We start from the raw sequence: 20,403 nt of genomic DNA, 5'->3' as shown, positions 1-20,403 counted from the left end.
TAATTGATGAAGATAAAATTAAATGAAGCTCAATCTCATAAATTGCAATAGTGAATTTCGAAAAAAAAATAAAACTTTATTAATAATAAAAAAAATATTGCAACAATATGATAGAAACAGGGATAAATATCCCTAACTAAAATTTGAAATCCAAATTGTCTTTAAACTAAAACAATTAATTCAAAAAATAAATTGAAGAGCTTCATCTTCATCTGGACGATTTCACCCTTGGTCCAGCTTGCTGATCCAACTCAATTGAGTTCAAGTAGCTTGGCCTATAAGAAGAAGAAAACAAATAAACAAAGTTAGTCCATTATAAATCCAAGTGGATAATAATTCACTAAAACTCTTAAAGTTTATGAAAGGAAATACCTTGTTTCTTTGCAAGAAGTTTAGGACATTGGGGTTTCCAATGGCCTTTTTCATTGCAGTGGAAACACTTTCCTTTAAGTGTAGCATCACCGAAGGAGCGATCTTTTTCATGACTTTTGTTCGCTTCTTGGTGTTCTTCCACTTCTTCTTCGATTTGGGCTTTGAAGCGAGGCGACATTTGCTTCGGGTTTCATCGTCCCATTACCATTACCAGGATGAGGTTTACTCCCTTTCTTCTTGGGTCCTCCAATCAAATTTTCATAAGTTTGAAGGTCATTGACTAATTCATGAAAGTCAATTTCCTTCTTATTCATGACATAATTTGATGTGTATGGTAGAAATGCTGGAGTCAGGCTGTTCAAGATAAGACTAACTTGAGTAGCACTTGTCCATTTCGGCACCATGATCCCGGGCTTCTTGGAAATAATCGGACATGAGGAGAACATGATCACGCACGTTTTGATGAGGTTCCATCCGTGCGTTAATGTACTTCTTAGTCGCGTCAAAGCGTGACTGAAGTGATGCCTTACCGAATAGCTCATTTAACTTCGTCATAACTTCAGCAGCCTTCTCGCCTTTAGAAAACCGAGTTTCGAGGGTGTCAACCATGCTAGAAAGCATAAAGTATAGAGCTTTGTCATTTGCCTTACGCCAACGCTCATACTTTTCTTTCACGGCTTTGGATGCATTATCCCTGTGCACTTCGGTGACGGCTCAGTTAAAACAAACAAGGCACTTTCTCCTATGAGAGCAATATTAATGTTCTCATTCCATTTATTAAAGTTAGATCCATTCAAATTATTTTCAAATAACAAGTGATAACATGGGATTCATTTTGACAAACAGGATACTACAAAATAATAGAAATCAACAAATAGAAATTAATAATGGTTTAACACACAAAATCAATTCAGAAATTATAAGCACATAGCAAGTAGGAATGATATGAGAAAATACTTAAAAATTCAATCCTAAATAATTTCCAAGGTTTTCAACAATGATATCGTTGTCCCGTTTAGGCGAGAGTCAAAGCTACCATCCATTGAATAGAGTTGTCAGCTCATCTAAAATGTTAAACATTCTAGCAACCTTTTATTCGATCAAGATCAGAATCCAGCGTTGTCCCGTTTAGGCGAGAGTCAAGGCTATTCTATCTCATGAGCTTCTACCATTGTTTCGCAATTTGCAAGTCAAATATGGTCGCCACCATTAGGGTGATCTTTACCATATAAAACACTTACAAACCACTTATCATGCGAGATTAAACGGTGCGAAATTGCTAATGAACGTTCCTCCATTAGGGAGGATTACTCATTAAAACAAACGCGGTGTAAAACCCACAATGGAGATCGAATATCTTAATAATAATAAAGCTCATTGTTTAAAATGTATTTTCTTATTATTCTAATAAATAAATCTCATTAAATTCTATTTAAGAATTAAAATTCAAAAATAAGAATTTAATATAATATTTATAAAATTATACTAGATGGTGATTGAAATAAAATTAATTATTTCCATCTTAGTAATAATCTTAAATATAAATATTAAGGAAATTAATTTAAGATGAATTAAATAAATAATTAACAACTTAAAAATTTCCTTTGAGAATATATTTATTGGGTTCGAAAATTAAGTATAAAAAAAATTATACAATTTTCGAAAATAATAAAAATAGAAAAGCAATACTTCAAGCAAAAATATCACCTATCTAGATATTCTTTTGACTAGTTAATTCAATTTCTAATATATATATATATTTTAAATTCACTTATTTTAAATTAATCTATTAAATGAAAAAATCATTGACTTGAGTTGGTCCAAGAATTAATTAAAATAATTAATTTACAACTCAATCTATTTTTCAAAAAAAATTCGAAAATATTGCATAATTAAAATGCAATTTCGAAATTGATTAATAAAGAAAAAAATATATATATTGAAAATTATTTAAATTTAAGTTGAAAAAATAAATTTCAACCTAAAAATAATTTTCGATTTAATTAAGTGTCATGAAAAATCAATAAATATTTAAGTATCATGATGAAAATCAACTTAGATATTTAGATTTTCAAGTTAATTAAATATATTAAATTCAAGAAATAATAATTAAGTGTAGAGAAGCCTTAATTATTAATTTCTATTTAATACTAGGAAAAATATACTTAATAAAATTGTACCAAAATTAATTATTTAAATAATTAATTTCACAAAAGTATAATATTTTCCTATATAAGTATTAGAAATAATAAGTAGTCTAGAAATTACTATCTAGAAAATATCTTATTTGACTAAGTATCTTTTCAAAAATTTGAAAAAATATCTAATTTAAGTTATATAGAAAAAATCTAAAACTTAAATAATTTCAAATCTAGATTTAATTAAATATCACAAATTAAGTTGTAACCACTTAATTTGAAGATATCTTTTGAAGTTAATATTTAAAAAATATCAACCAAAAAATATCTAAAATATTCCATTTTAAGTTAATATTTGAAAAGATATTAACTTAAAAAAAAAATATCTTAAGAATCTTTAATAACTAATGCCTAAGATTCCTCAACTTGATTTAAAATTTAAATCAAATATTCAAATTTAAGTTAGTTAAGAAAAATCAGTTGGTACAACTAATTTATAACTTTAAATAGGAATATTTAATTAAATAAGCTCCAGAAAGAATCTTAGTTAGTTAAAATTCTATATTTAATTAAATACAAGAAAAATACAAATAGTTTATCTAGAAATACTATCTAAACTAAAAGTGTTTTTCTTAAAATTAACTTTAAAATATTAAAATGAAAATAAATTTTCATATATTTTAAAAGTTAATTATGTTGCTAATTCAATTTTATTAGGTCAAACTATTATAATTAACCTAGTACAGTTATTCAAATCAGGCAAATGGGCCTTCACAATTGGGGTAGTTCATGTGACGGGGTGCTGGGTTCAGTATATCGTACCCACTTCTATGGCACCCAACTCTCACACAAGGCCCAAAAGAGAGGAATTTAACCTTAAAATGAATAACTGTTATTAATTGAATAGGTCCAATAACTAAATGGACCTAAATAAAATCTATCATGGTGTGACATTTTATTTAGCAACAACCTATATGCATCTATATAATAAAATAAACATATAGGCTCACACAGGCACACTTTGGATGGATCCTATCATGTTGCTAGGTCATACACAGATGAAAGAAGATTGTAAAATTTACCTGTTACAAATTATTTACTTGACCAAGGGAGCCATCAGATCATTAGATCTGGCAAAAAGTAACCATGGCTATTTGCAATCAAGTAATAATAGGTTTTTAAAACTTACATACAAGCTAAAAACACATACTCCTGCAACAAGGTTAGCTGGATAGTTGGAAGTAGGATTTATTTAATTTTAAATAAATAATTTCGAAAAATAAATAATTAAATAAAATATTTTAATTAATTTCGAAAAAAATAAAAAAAATTAATTAATTTCGAAAAAATAAAAAAAATATTTAAAATTTCGAAAAAAAATTTAAAATTAAACCCACTATTTGAAAAATTAGGTTTCAACCAACCTAAACATCATTTCAAAATTTGCTAACTACTTTTTAAAAATTAAATGTTATTTTAAAAATAAAATTAAATAAAAATTAGAAAAGATAAATAAAATATCTTTTCAGATTTTTAAATTTAATTTAAATAAATAAAATAACAAAATTTAAAAGTTAGCAAAATATCTTATATCTATTTAAAATTACATGATTATAAATATCTTATTTTAAATTTAAATAAGGTCAAAATATCTAAAAAGATTTAAAAAATCTTAATAGATAAGATATTTTTAAAATATCTTAAAAGATAGGATATTTTTAAATATCTTAAAAGATTTTATAAATATCTAAAAAAAAATATTATAAATATCTTAAAAGATAAGATATTTTTAAATATCTTAAAAGATATTATAAATATCTTAAAAGATATTTTAAATATCAAAAAATATCTGACCTTAAATTTAAAAAAAAATATAATCAAATTTAAAAATAAGATAGATTTTTAAGCAAAAAGATAAATACTAGTTCTATTCAAATTCAAATTACACTAATATCTTGAATTAAATTAAAAAAAATAAAATTAATTCAAAATGATAATTAGAATTGAATTAGGAATAGTAATAGTATATATATAAAACCATACAAAAAATTGGAAGTTAATTCCATGAAAAGGTATGAAAAATTGAAGAAAATTGAAAAAATTCGAAACTGTACGGACAGCTCTGCGATCATGAAACTATCAAGACAAAATTTCCGATTTTGTCAAATCTTCCAAAAATCATAACTAATTCAAATAAAATCCAAATTGAGTTCTGTAAAAGGCTAACTTGCTTAATTTTTTCCATACTATCCAATAAAAATAATTCCAGAACCGAAATAACAATTATTTTTCACGAAAATTTCATAATCATCAATCAATCATCAAATAACACTCAATACAACATAATACCATCCAAAGAACATACAAACAATCGTTTTAAAGTCCAAATTACATGCAAGTAAATCAATTACCATGGCTCTGATACCAGTTGTTGGGAATTATTTTACCAGGATCTTAGATCTACTCACAAGTATGTTTATTAACATCCTAAATATGAACTTTCTAAAACGATAAAATAAACACATATAAAGTTAAGAAAACCTTACATTGATGCAGCGGAATAAATGTCTCCTTCCACTCAGATCTCTAACCCTTGATTCCTTTCGTAGCGAGTATAATCAAGATCCGAGCCCGAATCTCCTTCTTCTTCAAGCTTTGATCCTTCACGGTCTTCCAATCTATGATTGAGTTACCGCTTCGTGTGTGGGCACTTACTCTTTCACTAGGGTCACGAAAAAGATGAAGGAAAAGAGGGAGAGAGGTTTCGGCCAAGGTAGAGAGTGAGGGAAGGCTCAGTTTTTCTGAAGAGAGAAATTTCTGTCAGAAGGCTAATGAAAGCATGTTTTGTGAATGAGCCATCACTTTCTATTTATAGGCAACTTACTAGGTTTAGGTTTAGAATTATTTGGCATTAAAATAATGAAAATATTAATTTGAAAAAGCCTTATAAGTGGCCGGCCATAGGTGTTGTAATGGGCCCCACTTAATTTTGCAATTTTATCAAATTTTATCTCTATTTTCTCAAAAATGCCAATTTTCCAATTCTAACCTTTTAAATGCCAAAACTAATTATTTAATAATTAAAAAACATTATTAAATAATATTGTCATTTAATTTAATTATTAATTAGACATATAAAGTCCATTAATAAATAAATAAACCCAGAAAACTCTTTTCCTTACAATTTCACCCCTGAATAGTGAAAATTCATAAAATCGTACATAGTCTAACTTTAGAATTATAATTGATCAATCACGAATCAATTAATGAGTCTTATAAGCGAATGTTCTCAACTAGAATGGGGACCATGGATCTATATGCTGAGCTTCCAATAAGTGAACCAAATTTACCAAGTAAATTCCTACTTATTAATTCTTCGTTGAATCCACTCTTAGAACTTAGAATTGCACTCTCAGACTTATATAGAGCATATTGTATGTTTCACGATACCAATATACTATCTCATTTAACCATTGTTATAATCTTATTGTGATTTAAAGATCCTCTATATAGATGATTTACATCGAGATGGGATTTCTTTACCGTTCTCACCCCTCAATGTATTTTGCCCCTTAAAACACTTAGCTACCTGTAAATGGTGTTTAATGATCTAATAATTAGTCAGTTAAACAAGAGCTCATCCATTTACTTCTATTTGCTAAGCTCGAAGGGAATCATCACTTAACTTCTATACACCAGTAGAAGCTATAGATTCCATATTTATGTTCAGCACTCCCACTCAATCATACTATCATGTTCCCAAAATATACGTATCACCCTGACCCAAAAGTAGGCTTAACTAATAAATCAAAGAACATGAATAGCACTCCTGAGTTGAGCCCAAGCATATCAGGATTTAGATTCTTTTCAATCTTAAGATCAACTACTGATATTGACTTGGAAAGATATGTATAACGGTAAGTTTGTAATATCTTAACTTAGTTGCAATATCGGTCCAGTCCAATGTATACTCCATACATTCGAAACTAGTATACTTTACTAATGTCCTGGAAAGAACATAACACTTACTCCAAGTGTAAGTACACATCATCGCTGATTATCACATTAGTGTAAATCCAATAACACTGATGAAACAGGGACCAAAACTTTTGATTCATATGATCACAAACACATTCCACTGTGTTGACGATACTGTAATTGTGAATAAACATATGATCTGGATTTAATTGATTTTGTGTGTATGAATGTAATAAACATATTAAACATATTAAACCATTAGCATGTAAAATTCATGCAAACATCAATCACTTCAAATTTCTTATATTGATAACTAATCAGATTGTAAAGAGTTTTATTTAGGGCATAAAACCTAACACTTGGATCACACACGATGTGTCCAAAATTGTAATCAAGACCCTCAAAATCTGCATAATAAGGTTGTTGTTTGAGTAAACGATTGATCGAATATCTTTTCAGGAAAAAATTTAAACCAAGAAAAAGGTAAAATTCATGCCTGAAAGTTGTTCTCTTCAAAATGTGCAATAATATTAGATCAAAATGCAAAATCTTTGCGCATAGAAGACCAATCAAGACGACCAAGGAGTAGGGATGTTCATCCGATCCAATCTAATCCGCACGATCCAATCCAATCCGCAAAGTGCGGATATCCGCACTTGTGCGGATTGGATTGGATTCGAAAATTCAAAATCCGCACTTGTGCGGATCGAATGTTGATTGACATGTAAAAGTAATCGATCCAATCCAATCCACACATATTTATAACAAAATTAAAAAATTATATATATAAATAGCATTTTAATATAAAGAAAATAGTAATTTAAAAGTCTAATACATATAATACAATTATATTGCAAAACTTAATAGATAAAATGTATATTCTATTCTTATATATTTTTTTCTACATACAATTTAAAATAAAAGTAAATATTTTTATATATATAATTTTTTTTTCTTCTTTTGAATTTGTTATTTGTTATTTTATTTATTTAATGTGTTGTTGGGGACATAAAATAACTATAATTTGTTTTATTTTGTTACTAATTATTAAATAATTTAATATTAAAAAGTAACCAATCCAAAGTAACCGATCCAATCCGCACTTTTGCGGATTGGATTGGATTGGATTTGAGCTATTGTGCGGATTAGATTGGATCCAAATAATGAAATCCGCACTTAGTGCGGATTGGATGTTGTTTGACCAAAAAAGTGCGGATTGGATCGGATGAACAGCCCTAAGAAAAACAATTATAAAAAAAATTGAGCTCATGGATATTTTGTACCATTATAGAAAATACAAGATTTAATTGATCATTTTACAAAATAGAGGGTCCAATTAATAATTTTTGTAAAATATAGAGTCCAAAATGGTATTAACCCTTTACTAAACCAAACACTTATAAACTCATGACTTAACTTGGAAACAAACCAATTTAAAAATTTAGGGTTTCTTGTTCCTAAATTTATAGCTACACGAGGTTGGACTTTTTTTTTTTTTTTTCTTTTCTGGTTGCCGACCTTTTCTAGGCATATGTGTAGCTTGGTCGGGGTTATATTTTGCTATTGCGATTCGATTTTTGCTACTTTATCTTTATGACATGGTTTTGAGTGTTTTGGTCTTGTTTCTGTGACTTTATTTTGAGTATTTTAGTCTTGTCTATGTAACATGATTTTGTTTTGTTTCGTTGTTAGTTCTCATTTGTTCTTCTATGGCTCGCAGTTAAATCACTGTTAATAGTTGGGAATAACAAGTACTCTGGGACTGAAGGGATTGGTAGTAGTGTAGTTACATACCTTGCACAATAGTTGAGTACTCAAACTACGAGCTGGTTGAATGAACCTGTTGCAACAATTTATACTGTTGTGTTTTCTGAGTGCTAGATTATTGCAATATTTTTAATTTTTTTGTCAAACGATCGAAGAATTAAGAGGCTGACTATTTAACTTTTTTAATCAATAAAATTGTAGGCTTTAAAAAAAACATTCTAAACTCTTAACTATAAACTGTTTTGTTAATATTAATTGCTTCCAAAAAAAAAATTGCGCGACAAATATTTTCATACCACTATTTAAAAATTTTCTTATAATTAATAACTAATTTTATGATTAAATAAATGTGACAAAATTTTATTTTTAAATTAAAATATCGAAGATAATAAGAAGATAAACGCAATTTTTTTAATATGCTTGTACTAATGACTAAACTATATATAATAGTGGCAAGAATATATAATAACGTTTATTTTCAATAATAATTCATATTATTATTAATTTACAAAAACCAACCTTTCTTTTCAAGAAATTACTTGTTTTGATTTCATAGGAAATTAGAATTAATAATAATAATGGCTATGGAGCTTGACACTTCAAGGAAGAATCTCATAAGAAGATTGAAAGAACTTGATCAGTTCAAACACAGTGGTTTGTTATTACTTAATGATTATAAGTAAAGAAAAAGTGTTTGGATATTTTTTCAAAATCGGGGAAGGTATTAATTGATGATGGCGATGTAGAATTTGAGTTGCTTCGAATGACACTCAAAGAAATTTTGTTTGCTCAAATTGTTTTTTGTTGTCCTGAGATGAAAGCAAGTTCTATAGATGATCGATTCTTATTATCACATGGACATGTTTTATATAAATACTTTATGAAGAGATTAAGTTTTTTGGATTTGAAGATGAATGAGCTGAGGGTGCAATCGAGTTGGGTGTGTGGGCGAAATCAAGAAGGCGGAAAGAAATTGAAAATTCTTCAAGAAATGATGGCTCAAGAGATTCGAAACATGTGGAAAAAAACTTGATCTTAATTCATCGTCGTCGTCCTCATCATCCTAAGAATTTTGGTATTCGAGTTCAAGATAATAATAATGTTGAGTAATGTTTTTTGTTTTAGTACTTGAAAATATGAGACATGGATATTTGATTTTAATATTGAGTTTGTCTTCCATTATTAATGCTTAATTTGACATTATTATTTTGGTACAATGATAGTTATGAATTGATTCAATGTTGTCAAAGATTCTAATACAATAATTTTAAGTCCTTAATTAAATAATTATATATTTTGATCTGATATGAGATAGCAGTAATAAGAGTTTGGATTGGATCATATATATAAACCAAACTTGCCTGATTTAATTAGAGTTTTTTGAAAGTGTTAATGTTTCTCATTCTAGTAGTAAGTTTCTTTCAAATATATATAATTGAGTTTTGTAAGTTTTTTATTGTTGAGATTTATAAACCAAACTTTCACTAATCTTGAATTCTTACATAAAACTCTCTATTTCATGGCTTTCATTCTAATAATTGGAAAGAGTAGAGACTATGAATATTTAACTATTTCATCATTTTGATAGAAAAATGAATGATTGGAAACACTAATACAGAGTGATCACTAATACAGAGTGATCACTCTGTAATTCCCTTTTAAAATAATCAATACTCAACTTGATCCCATATATAATACATATAGGCATATACTCAACAATATTAGAGCCATTTAGATTAGTCACAGATGGAATAAAAGGATCATACTTGAGAGCAATGGGTGGTCTAGCTGCTCAAATAGCTGCCACTGTAGTTAGACAACATGGTCCTCGTCTTCGGGTTCAAGATGCAGTAAAGTTGGCTGAATCTTTTGCAGTTCATATTGGTAGTTCGAATTCTAGTTCCCCTGGTAATCTTCAATCAAATATCGGTCAGATCATATAGTAAAGGTGCCTAAGATTATTCCATTTTAATACATTGTACATTGAACCATTAGTTTGTGTAGGATTTTTACCACTTTAACCTACACCAACAAAACACATAATATCAGTATACAAGGTCAAAACCGACCTTTCCTCTGTCTAACTTAAGATTAGACAAAAATAGCAACGTTTAAACCCCACGACACCAAACTCTGTGTCATATTGATCCAAGGCTTAAAGACTTCTCAGAAAGAGTCTCGAAGCCCTAACACTCAAACACTCAGCCTCTCAGAATCGAAACTAGAAACCCTAGCATAGCAAGTTCTTCACAAGAACTTGCTCGATCCCAGTAGAAACCCTAGGATCCTCACCCACACACACACACATATTTAAGTTTAGTAAATGAAAAACAAAAGTACAATTTCAGAGTTCACCCAAAAATTAGGGCTACGTCTCTGTCAAGCTCGTCTCAGAGATTAACTTGATATCCACTATCAAACAATGTCGATTTACAAGTTTTGGAGCTTCCTGTCACATAAGAACGACCAGGTAAACTCGATTCTCTTTTGTACAATTTTTGTGTTAGTTTTTCTTCTGATTTTGTTCTTGATCTAACTCTATTTCTTGTTGTTGTGCATGTACTTCCTTCCCTCTGTTTCCTCACCACGAGAACTCCATTATCGTCTCTGGATCTTGGAGCTGAGGTCTTCAAAGAACTAGGGTTTACTCCTTCTCTCTCTCTCTCTCTCTCTCTCTCTCTCTCTCTCTCTCTCTCTCTCTCTCTCTTTCTTCTGATCTGTATTATCTATATGTATTTGCTTTGATTTCATGTTTATATACTTGTATAGAATTGGTTGATCACATATCTAGGAGTTAGTTACAATAACAGTTGTAACTAACTCCTATTTTTTGATCCAGTAGAGGCGAAGCCACCTAGGATTGAGTCCTTTTATTTGTTTCTGTTTTAACTTTGCTGATGTGGATATTTAGATGTAAATGGACTTAATTATAAGTGGAATTTACTCAACAGTTTGGTACCAAAAGAAAAAAGGGGAAATACAATGTTGCAAAGGCATTTATTGAACATAATTTAAATTTATTTTATTTTTCTTGAAGATGTTCATGGCTTAGAATATTGTTATTTAAGCAAATTAAGTTGCCATTAATTGACTCATTTGAGTTGTGTTACTCCATATATAGCTCAATAAATGCCTCTTCTTTTGTTCCATATATAAACATAGATGACTTCTTGGATTAATCAAAATTAATAAGTTTCTTTGATTTGATAATTGATTGTTATAAATTCCAACACAAATATTGATTCTTTGATTTGATAATTGATTTCAAAAAAGAACAACTAAACAAGTGGCCTCACCTAATTTGACTAATTTAACTAATTAAAACTTAAATCAAAATAAAATATTACTCTTGAAAATATAATTAATTACATAACTAGTTTAAAGTCCCATAAATTTTTTCTGAGTTTAAAAATATAAAAAAAATTAATTGATAAGAAACACGAGCCCTCGCCTCCTCGCCTTCTTGTAGGATATTTTAGTGGCGAGTCAACAACCCTAGCAAAAGTTAGCATACTTGGGGCTAAGTAATAGCCTCTGAGTGCATACTAATGCATTTTTGGTAACTTCGTCATTCTTGTGGTCCAACAACTTCATCACTCGTTCCTTGGCGTTGAGCTTCGTCACTATGAATCGACCGTCTATATGGTGCTTGATGAACTGTGACAGATCGAAGCAAGCAACAGCTAAAGCTCTTGGATCACACGATGTGTCCAAAATTGTAATCAGGACTCTTAAAATCTGCATAATAAGGTTGTTATTTGAGTAATTGATCGATCGAGTATCTTTACGAAAAAAATTAAACCAAGAACATACCTGAAAGTTGTTCTCTTCAAATTGCGCAATATTATTAGACCAAAATGTAGAATCTTTTCGAATAGGAGACCAATCAAGACGACCAATGAGAACTTCTTTTTTGTAAATATCAAAAGATTTTAAAGCTTTTATCTTATTTAAATTCTCCTCTAGTTGATTTAAAGCATATAATAGATCCTGAAAATAGAACAAAGTGCAACCCTTAATTTTATTATAAATAATAATAATAGTGATAAAACAAAAACCGATTACAGTTAGTCATCAAACCTCATCACTCCATATTTGTAATTTTAAACTCCGAACAAGTTCTGATAAATCAAGTTCTATCATTTGTGAATCAAATATCCCTTTGGGGAGCATGTTTTCAAAGGTCATGACGACAACTCTAACAACCTGCCACACATTTTTCATACCATTACAAATATGAATTTTAAAAAAAATAAGCAAATAACAAACATGGTGCTTGGAAATACAAGATTAAGAAATCAAAAAACAAAATTCATTAAGTAGGGGTGTAGAATTTTAGTGTAAAAAATGTGTGCACGTATCATTACTCAATTTTAAAATTACGAATTCGATAACTACATAACTAACCACAACAAACTATAAAGTGATGCGTGATTACTCAATACAAGAGAACATAAAAATTGTTCCTCACCTTTTCCGCTGTGGAGTTCTTCGCAACATCCATGAGTCGAGGAAGAGCTTTAGAGGTAGCCAAGTGCTGAATGGCGGGTTCATAGTAAGATAAAAGCCACACACAAAAGCATGTTTCATACACAAGCTGTTTCAAAGTAGTATAATTAAACTCAAGTCAAATGCTTGTGTAGATAATATCCAAATCATTATTGTATATTGAATTTAAGTTTACCTGAATTGAGGGTTGAATGAAAGGTGGGTTTATAAAAGGGACGAGCAACCTAACTCCATTAGATTGGACAAAGAATGCTTTAACCAGAGGCTGCTTCAGTAAGGTTGCGAGACAGCTTATCGCAGTTGGAGAGCTACGACTAAGATTGGAAGGCAAAGGCTTCTTTTGCTGCAGCTGAAATGTTACCCATGCACCCATATATATGCTTAAAAATCATGAACAAGCTAAGAGCTCATTAATTAAAAATAAAATGATAACAAAATTTTAGAGAGACTATTTATACCTCTGCACAAAGCCACTTGACTAAGCATTTCAAAACATCATTTGTATTAGGTTGTGATGTTTTCTTTAAATTTTTTGTCTTGCACTGTATTTACATGTAAAAAAATTAATTAAAGCATCCAAATTCTATACTATATATATGTATATATATAGAAATATAAAGAGAGAAGTATTGGAAAAAACAGAGAGCATATATGATTGAAGAAGAAGAAGAAAAAAAGAAACCTGTTCAGACTTTAGTATCATTATATTACTGTAAATATACATATATATATATTGTTGGATCGATTATGATGTTCAAACTTTGGAAAATAAATATATGGTAATGTCAAGTAATGTTTCTAAACTATATTGATTAGTATATGTGCAATGTCAAGACCACAATTCACACCCAACAAAATTTCATCCAAACCAGCACTATTCTATACTACAAATTATATATATAGAAATATAAAGAGAGAAGTACTGTAAAAAACAGAGAAAAAGAAACCTGTTCAGTTGTTGAAAGCCTTTGTTGTTCCATCAAGTTGTTTGGATTGAATCACACTAGTTATTTCTACCAAAATAAAAAAAACAAAATAAATGAATCGAAAATCTTTCAAAACACATTGATCATAAACGAACAAATTTTTTATTTCTTTTGTTGGAAAACAAAACAGGGCATTTGAAATGACGAAAACACCCCTCCCTATTTTCTTCCTAATGATTAGACTCTGACTTCATCAAAACAAATTCTACTAGCTACGACCAACAAATGTATTTTTGCAATAGAGTTGTGTTTTTGAGTTTTTGTGGGTTTGTAATTGTATTATTTGGGTATTTATGGGGATTAATGAATGTATTGTATATGTGGTAAATGATTCAATTCACATAAATAGCAGAAAAAAGAAAATACAAGCAAAAAACAATTAGTGATTAAAGAAACGACAGGTCGTTTTACTTAAGATAACGACATGTCGTTTATTATGATGATTGATGTTGTTGCAATGCAATAATGGATGGCTTCTTTTCTCATCAGTACTCACTCACTCACAACAACAACAATACTCCTCAGTTTATTGGTTTAAGCTCAGATCGTTCATATTAATCTTAATAACATTAGTAAGTGGGGTAAATATGTTTAACTAATTAACACTCACTATTTTCATAACTTGTCTAGTTATTATTATGTTAACGACACTTGAAAATTGAGAGAGGAATCTAAGATCACTGACTTCGCCAATTTCAAAAGCCATTAATACAACTCTGTATATATACCAACATTGTTATATATAATTTGTAAATAATCAAACAATTAACTATTCTTGAGCAAAATAAAGGTCAATGAAAGATATAAAAGTCTCAACTGGTCACACTTCACTAAATATTCTCAAAGAGTTTTTAGATGTAATTGTATTTCTAACATAAATAACTAACTGGACACCCTTGCCTCTTAAACCTCTCTCTCTCTCTCTCTCTCTCTCTCACACACACACACACACATTCACTCTTTCGTTGTAATGTTAAGAGAAAAACACAATATATGTCAATATATATAAACCTATACGTACATATATATGGAAGAAAAATAAATTAATTGAAAGAAATAAAAAAGAAAACCTGTAAATTAATTGTTGAGAATAATGAGCTGAAAGACTTTGGTGTGGACTGAATATATTTGGAAGCTAATTTTGGAAATTAGGTTTATTTTGAGAAGCTGAAACACTGTATGTATATATATATATAATATTATATATAAATTAAAATGATAACTTTTTAAATAAAAGATAATATTTGATATATTATTACGTTTAAAATAACATTTTATCAAGAATATCTCGTTTACTAATTTTTAACATTAAATAAATATCACAAATTTTATTTTTAAACTAAAAAATAATAGTCTAACAAGATACATATATAAAAATTCACTAGAAATATCATTTTTACTGAACACTCCATTTGAAAAATAAAATAAAAATCTTTATTAAAATTGTGAGTTACACTAAAAAACTAATTTATTTTCTACCCTATAATTAATTCTTAAAAAAGTTGACTATACAGCAATCCTTCAAGACATTAAATCTAAACGACATGTGTTACAAAGAAGAAAATTGTCGTTTGATATTAAAGGAAATCAGTAAACGACATGTCGTTTACATAATGATAAATAACAGAAATAACTTCCTTTGATTCATTCTCTTTACACTCTCTCTCTCTCTTGAATTGGGAAAAATGGATTCTCTGTCTATGATGGAAAAGATGGATGATTTCCCATTAACTCATATCACAAAAGGAATTTCCAAAAAGTTATACGAAATGAAAAACACAGATGACTTTCAAGGGATAAATAAACTAGGAATTCAACTACGTTCTCTTATTATGGAAGCAAGATCAGCACTTTACGGGAAGGCGCAAGACGAAGAATTCAAAGCTAATTACGCCGAGTTTAAGAAACGAGCTCTTAATCTAAGCAACCGAGTCGATGAGTTTGAAGAAAAGCACTTAAAGTACAACATTCCATCTCTAATTGGTGTACAATCTTTCAAGATTTACTTACAAAATTTACAAGAGTTTATGAAGATTTGGGAGAAAGAAGCCGAGAAAGGAAGAGAAAAAGGCGAAAAGAGTTTGATTGAGTGGCTAAAAAACCTTGATCAATCTCAAAGAAAGAGTACAATTGAGGAAATGAACAAGGTTGTGATTGATCTTGGTATACATATCTCTGTTATAATGATTGAATTTCTTTCATTGGTTGTGATTTTTGGTGATAGGAATAACATAATGAAGAATGTTGATGATTTCAAGGATATGATAAAAATTCTAAGTGTTGAGAAAAATAAGGAGAATTCTATTGTGATCAAGAATTTCTTATGTGTGATTGAATTAGTGGGAAGAAGAATGAGAAAGAGAAAGGGTTTGGGTGTGAATAGAGGAAAAGAGTGTGAGATTTCGGGGGGCGATGTAGAACTGAAGATCGCGAGAATGATTCTGAAAGAAATTTTGAGAGTTGAAGTTGGTTTTTGTTGTCCTGATTTGGTTATGGTGTTGAGTGATGAGATGTACTTATCTATGGGAACTCATCTAAGAAATTTCTTTGGGAATAAATTGACTGAGTTGAGTTTGAAGGTGAATGATTTGAAGATTCAAGCTGATGAACAAGATTTTGACATGATCAAAGAAGAAAAGAGATTCAAAATTGCTAAGGAAACAATCATTGATGGGGTTCATAACATATGGAACAAATTTCACCTTATTAACTCATCATCATCATCATAACAATTTGTTCTTTTTTTAGTGTTTTTTTATTAATAAAATGTTGAGTTTTATGTTTCATAAATTCTTTTTAAGAAATAGAGCTTGTTTGATCAATTTTACGAACTTCGATTGTTTCTCTAACACATTAAATGGAGTTTGGTTGGGATGAATCAAAATATAAGAATAAAAATGTAATTCGGAATTGAAATAGAAATGAAATGGAATAAAATTTAAAATGCATAAAAAAATAGATTAAAAATTATTAATTCTTTTTCAAATCTTGCATTAAAATGTTTGATGAGACAACACTCCATGCTCCAATTACATCCATTGCAACATGATGAATGATTTTTTACTGCTTCTTTCTTTCTAGGAAGGTTTTTCTTTGTGGCAAGAAAGAAAAACAAGTTATTTATGTTATGTTTTAGAATATGAATCATTTAGTAAACGATGTGTCGTTTATTTCATCATTTATAATCATTCAGTAAACGACATGTCGTTTATTTAAGCATAAGAATCCTTATTTATGAATTGTACCAATAACATAATAATCTTCAATGAAAAGGCATATATATATACAATACAAAGTTATTAGTCTGTTACAAGTCTTTACAAATTTTATTTGATATTCAATAACTTTATATATATACGACTAAAGACACTGTCTTCATATAAAATTTAATGAGAACAAATAACATAATAAAATTTGTGTTATATGAGTCAATACTAGAAAATAAGAAATTTTACCAAACCAAAAAAACTCTTAGCAAAATACTATTCATTATAATTGTTAGACAATAAGAAAAAATCTTGACAAAAAAAAAATCAACAATATTAAATCTAAAAAAAAAAAAGTTGATTCTAAAGGAGCACTAGGTTTGATAAGATCAATTTAGTAGTGTTAGGTGCACACCAAATCTCATGAACCCCATCCTCCAAAACTTGCCTTAAAAATTTCATCTCTGAACAATAATAATCTTCTTCTTCATCATCTTTATTAATACCAAATTTAATACCCAATTTCCACTCATTTATCTTATCTTTAACTCTTTTCAATTTTTCCTCGAAAACATTACACTTAAGATGCTCTGACATCGAGAAAAACACATCATTTGAAAGCATCATAGGAAAGAATTCAGGACTATATATGCACACCTCTAAACGAAGAACTTCCATGATGATATGATGAACTAAATCGTCTTCGATTTTTTCCTCATTCAAAATAAACTTATAATCCTTCTCATTATTATTGTTGTTCCAAAATAGTCCTGCCAACTCCATTGAACCAATTATGAAACGAATTATGGTTACAAAAGTATTAGAGACACATCTCTTTTCCACAAGTAAACATTCCACTATAGTTTTAAGCTCATCAAGAAAATGATTACTTGTGCTGGAAGTTATTACCATGATCAAGAACATGTAGTCAATCATGAAACTAGAGATTTCAATAGCGATTTCTTCAATACGAATCTTGAGAGAATTGAAAGCAGAGACACCAAGTTCGTTTTTTGTGTCAATCTTTATCATCAACTCGAGCAAATTACAATACCCTTTTGCCCTTTTCTTTTTGGATTCTTTTCTCCAAGTAATCTCCATGAACTCTTCCAATCTCATTATGTAATCCTTTAAAGTTTGTTTGTGACCATTTTGATAACGTTTTGGGATGTTGTACTTTTGGAATCTCTCTTCACACTTGTCCAAAAACTCATTCTCTCTCTTTATGTAATCCCTTATAGTGTTGAGCTTGATGAGTACTTCTTTTGCATTAATGTTCTTGTTCTTCTTCTTGGTGTTTTTCTTACTAGAATTCGAACTCGAACCATTTTCATTTTTCAAAAATTTAGTACTCTTTTCTTGAAGAAGCTCAATCTCGCCTTCTCTTACTGAACCACTGTGTTTGAATTTATCGAGTTCTTGCAATCTCTTAATCAATTTCTTCTTTGAAATTTCTATCTCCATCTCCATAGCAATATTGATCTTTTCCAAGATTTGGTCTTGTTATATTCTTCCTTTTTTTTTTCCTTCTCTTTAAAAACATTACCAAATAGTGCCTCATATATAAACTCAGTTCATATAGGAGACTAATTAGAAAAAATAACAAGGAAATAGGAGACTATAGATAAATACTCAAAAATAACAAAAAAAAAAAAATTAATATTTTTACTTATTATTGTTTTTTTAAAATTTTTACTATTTTTTTAATACCATTGTATTTAAGTTGTTCTAAAAGAGACGTTATTTTCACATTGTGAAAACATAGTATAATGTAAAAAAAATTGTAAAAACATAAAAAAAAAAAATACAATTTTAAGTTATATATTAAATTAGTATATAATCATTAAGTGTGCATGATATTTTGTAGAAATTAAGTCATGACAAAACTGAGTCATGTTCAAAGTAAGAAAATAAAATTTAATCTTGATACAGTGTCTGTATAATACTCTAAATTAATTTATATATATATATATGTATGGAATCATTATTTTTTGTACCAAAATAATTTAATCAGTCTATAACTTATAGTAGATTATGATCATATATATTTATTAACCTCATAGAATACTTTATCATGATTCCAACAAACTACAACATTCCTCATCTTCTCTAGTGTTGATTAATTAGGAGAGTTATTTATGAAACTTTAGTATGATTTTGAGTTTATCTAATGTACTTAATTTTTGTTAGTTATGTTTGATGCTCTTGAATTAGTGTGGTAATATTTGGTTTAGTCAATATCAGTAAGAGAAGGCCTTTTGAAATTGGTAGCTAAATTCATTCTTATTTGAGAATAATAATGTTGGTGATTGTTGAGTTGTAACTTTGTTTTGTTTTTCTACCAAAATGATCAATCAGAATCAGTCTATAATAACTGTACATATTGGTCTGTATTGCATATTTCTGCAACTCTTTCCAATTTGATCACTGTCTCTTTTACCAATAAGGACATTATTAATTATTACTATTTGTATGAAAGCCATGAATTAATTATAGAAAGAATTCAAGATTAGTGAAAGGTTGTATGAAAATTAAGTACTAAAACAAACAACACTTTACAGTTGAATGAGAAACATTAACAAGAATACTTGAAACTCAAATACAAAACAAATTCTTAGGATGTTGAGTTAAGATCAATTTTGTTCCATATGTTTTGGTACCCTTCATCTATTGTTTTTTGAAGAATTGTAAATTTCTTTTGGGTTTCTTCATTTAAGGGAGCCACCAAACATGCTTGCACCCTCAGCTCAGTAATCTTCAAATCCAAAGCCAAGAATCTGTTAGTAAAGTAATTATGAAGATCAAATCCAAATGATAAGAATTGATCATCTGTCAAATCCTCAATCATCCTAGGAAAACAAAAAACAACTTCAACACACAAAACCTCTTTGAGTATCATTCGAAGCAGCTCGAATTCTATGTCCCCATCATCACTTAATAACTTCCCCGGTTTTGGCAAACACAAACGCTTAATCTTTTTCACTATTGTTTTTATCAATTGGATTGAAGATACCAAATTCTTGATCACAATCGAATTTGAGTTATCCAAACTTAGTAGTTTTACCATAGTCTTGAAATCTTCAAGATTCTTTATGATTTCTTTCCTATCTCCCAAAAACACAATCATCAAAATGAAATCACTCATGAGTTGAGATAAATATTTACCAGCATAAATTAACCGCATCTTGATGTCCTCAAATGCAATCTTTCTTTGAGATTGATCAACCTCTTTAAGCCACTCAATCAAGCTTTTTCCTCCATTCCCTCTTTTCTTTTCGGTTTCTGTCTTCCAATGCTTCATAAACTCTTGTAAGTATCTCAAGTAATTCTTGAAAGATTGATCATCTTCATACTCACCATCACCAAGAAATAATGGAAGGTTGTAGGTTAAGCATTTGTCACCGAACTCGTCCACACGCTTCTTAAGAGACAGAGCTTGTTTGATCA

At 29.0% G+C, this 20,403-nt stretch overlaps 2 protein-coding genes across 2 annotated transcripts; both read right to left on the bottom strand.

The window, feature by feature from the left end:
• Positions 1–11,493: 11,493 nt before the first annotated feature.
• LOC133039793 (V-type proton ATPase subunit H-like) lies at positions 11,494–12,317 on the bottom strand (the record flags this gene model as incomplete). Its single annotated transcript, XM_061118750.1, has 2 exons — positions 11,494–11,993; positions 12,069–12,317. Coding segments are annotated over 2 exons (492 nt in total), but the record flags the coding sequence as incomplete, so codon positions are not given.
• Positions 12,318–12,329: 12 nt separating this feature from the next.
• On the bottom strand, positions 12,330–13,467 carry LOC133039792 (V-type proton ATPase subunit H-like). The gene is made up of 5 exons (XM_061118749.1): positions 13,447–13,467; positions 13,223–13,306; positions 12,940–13,113; positions 12,727–12,852; positions 12,330–12,461 (listed from the first exon to the last, which is right to left on the bottom strand). The coding sequence occupies exons 1-5, from the start codon at positions 13,465–13,467 to the stop codon at positions 12,330–12,332; spliced, it is 537 nt and encodes a 178-aa protein (XP_060974732.1).
• Positions 13,468–20,403: the final 6,936 nt, after the last annotated feature.

The sequence above is a fragment of the Cannabis sativa genome, chromosome 7, assembly GCF_029168945.1.
Source record: "Cannabis sativa cultivar Pink pepper isolate KNU-18-1 chromosome 7, ASM2916894v1, whole genome shotgun sequence".
In the NCBI taxonomy this organism is placed as follows: Eukaryota; Viridiplantae; Streptophyta; class Magnoliopsida; order Rosales; family Cannabaceae; genus Cannabis; species Cannabis sativa.
The sequence above is the reverse complement of the archived record's forward strand: the minus strand, read 5'-3'. Positions and strand labels throughout refer to the sequence as shown.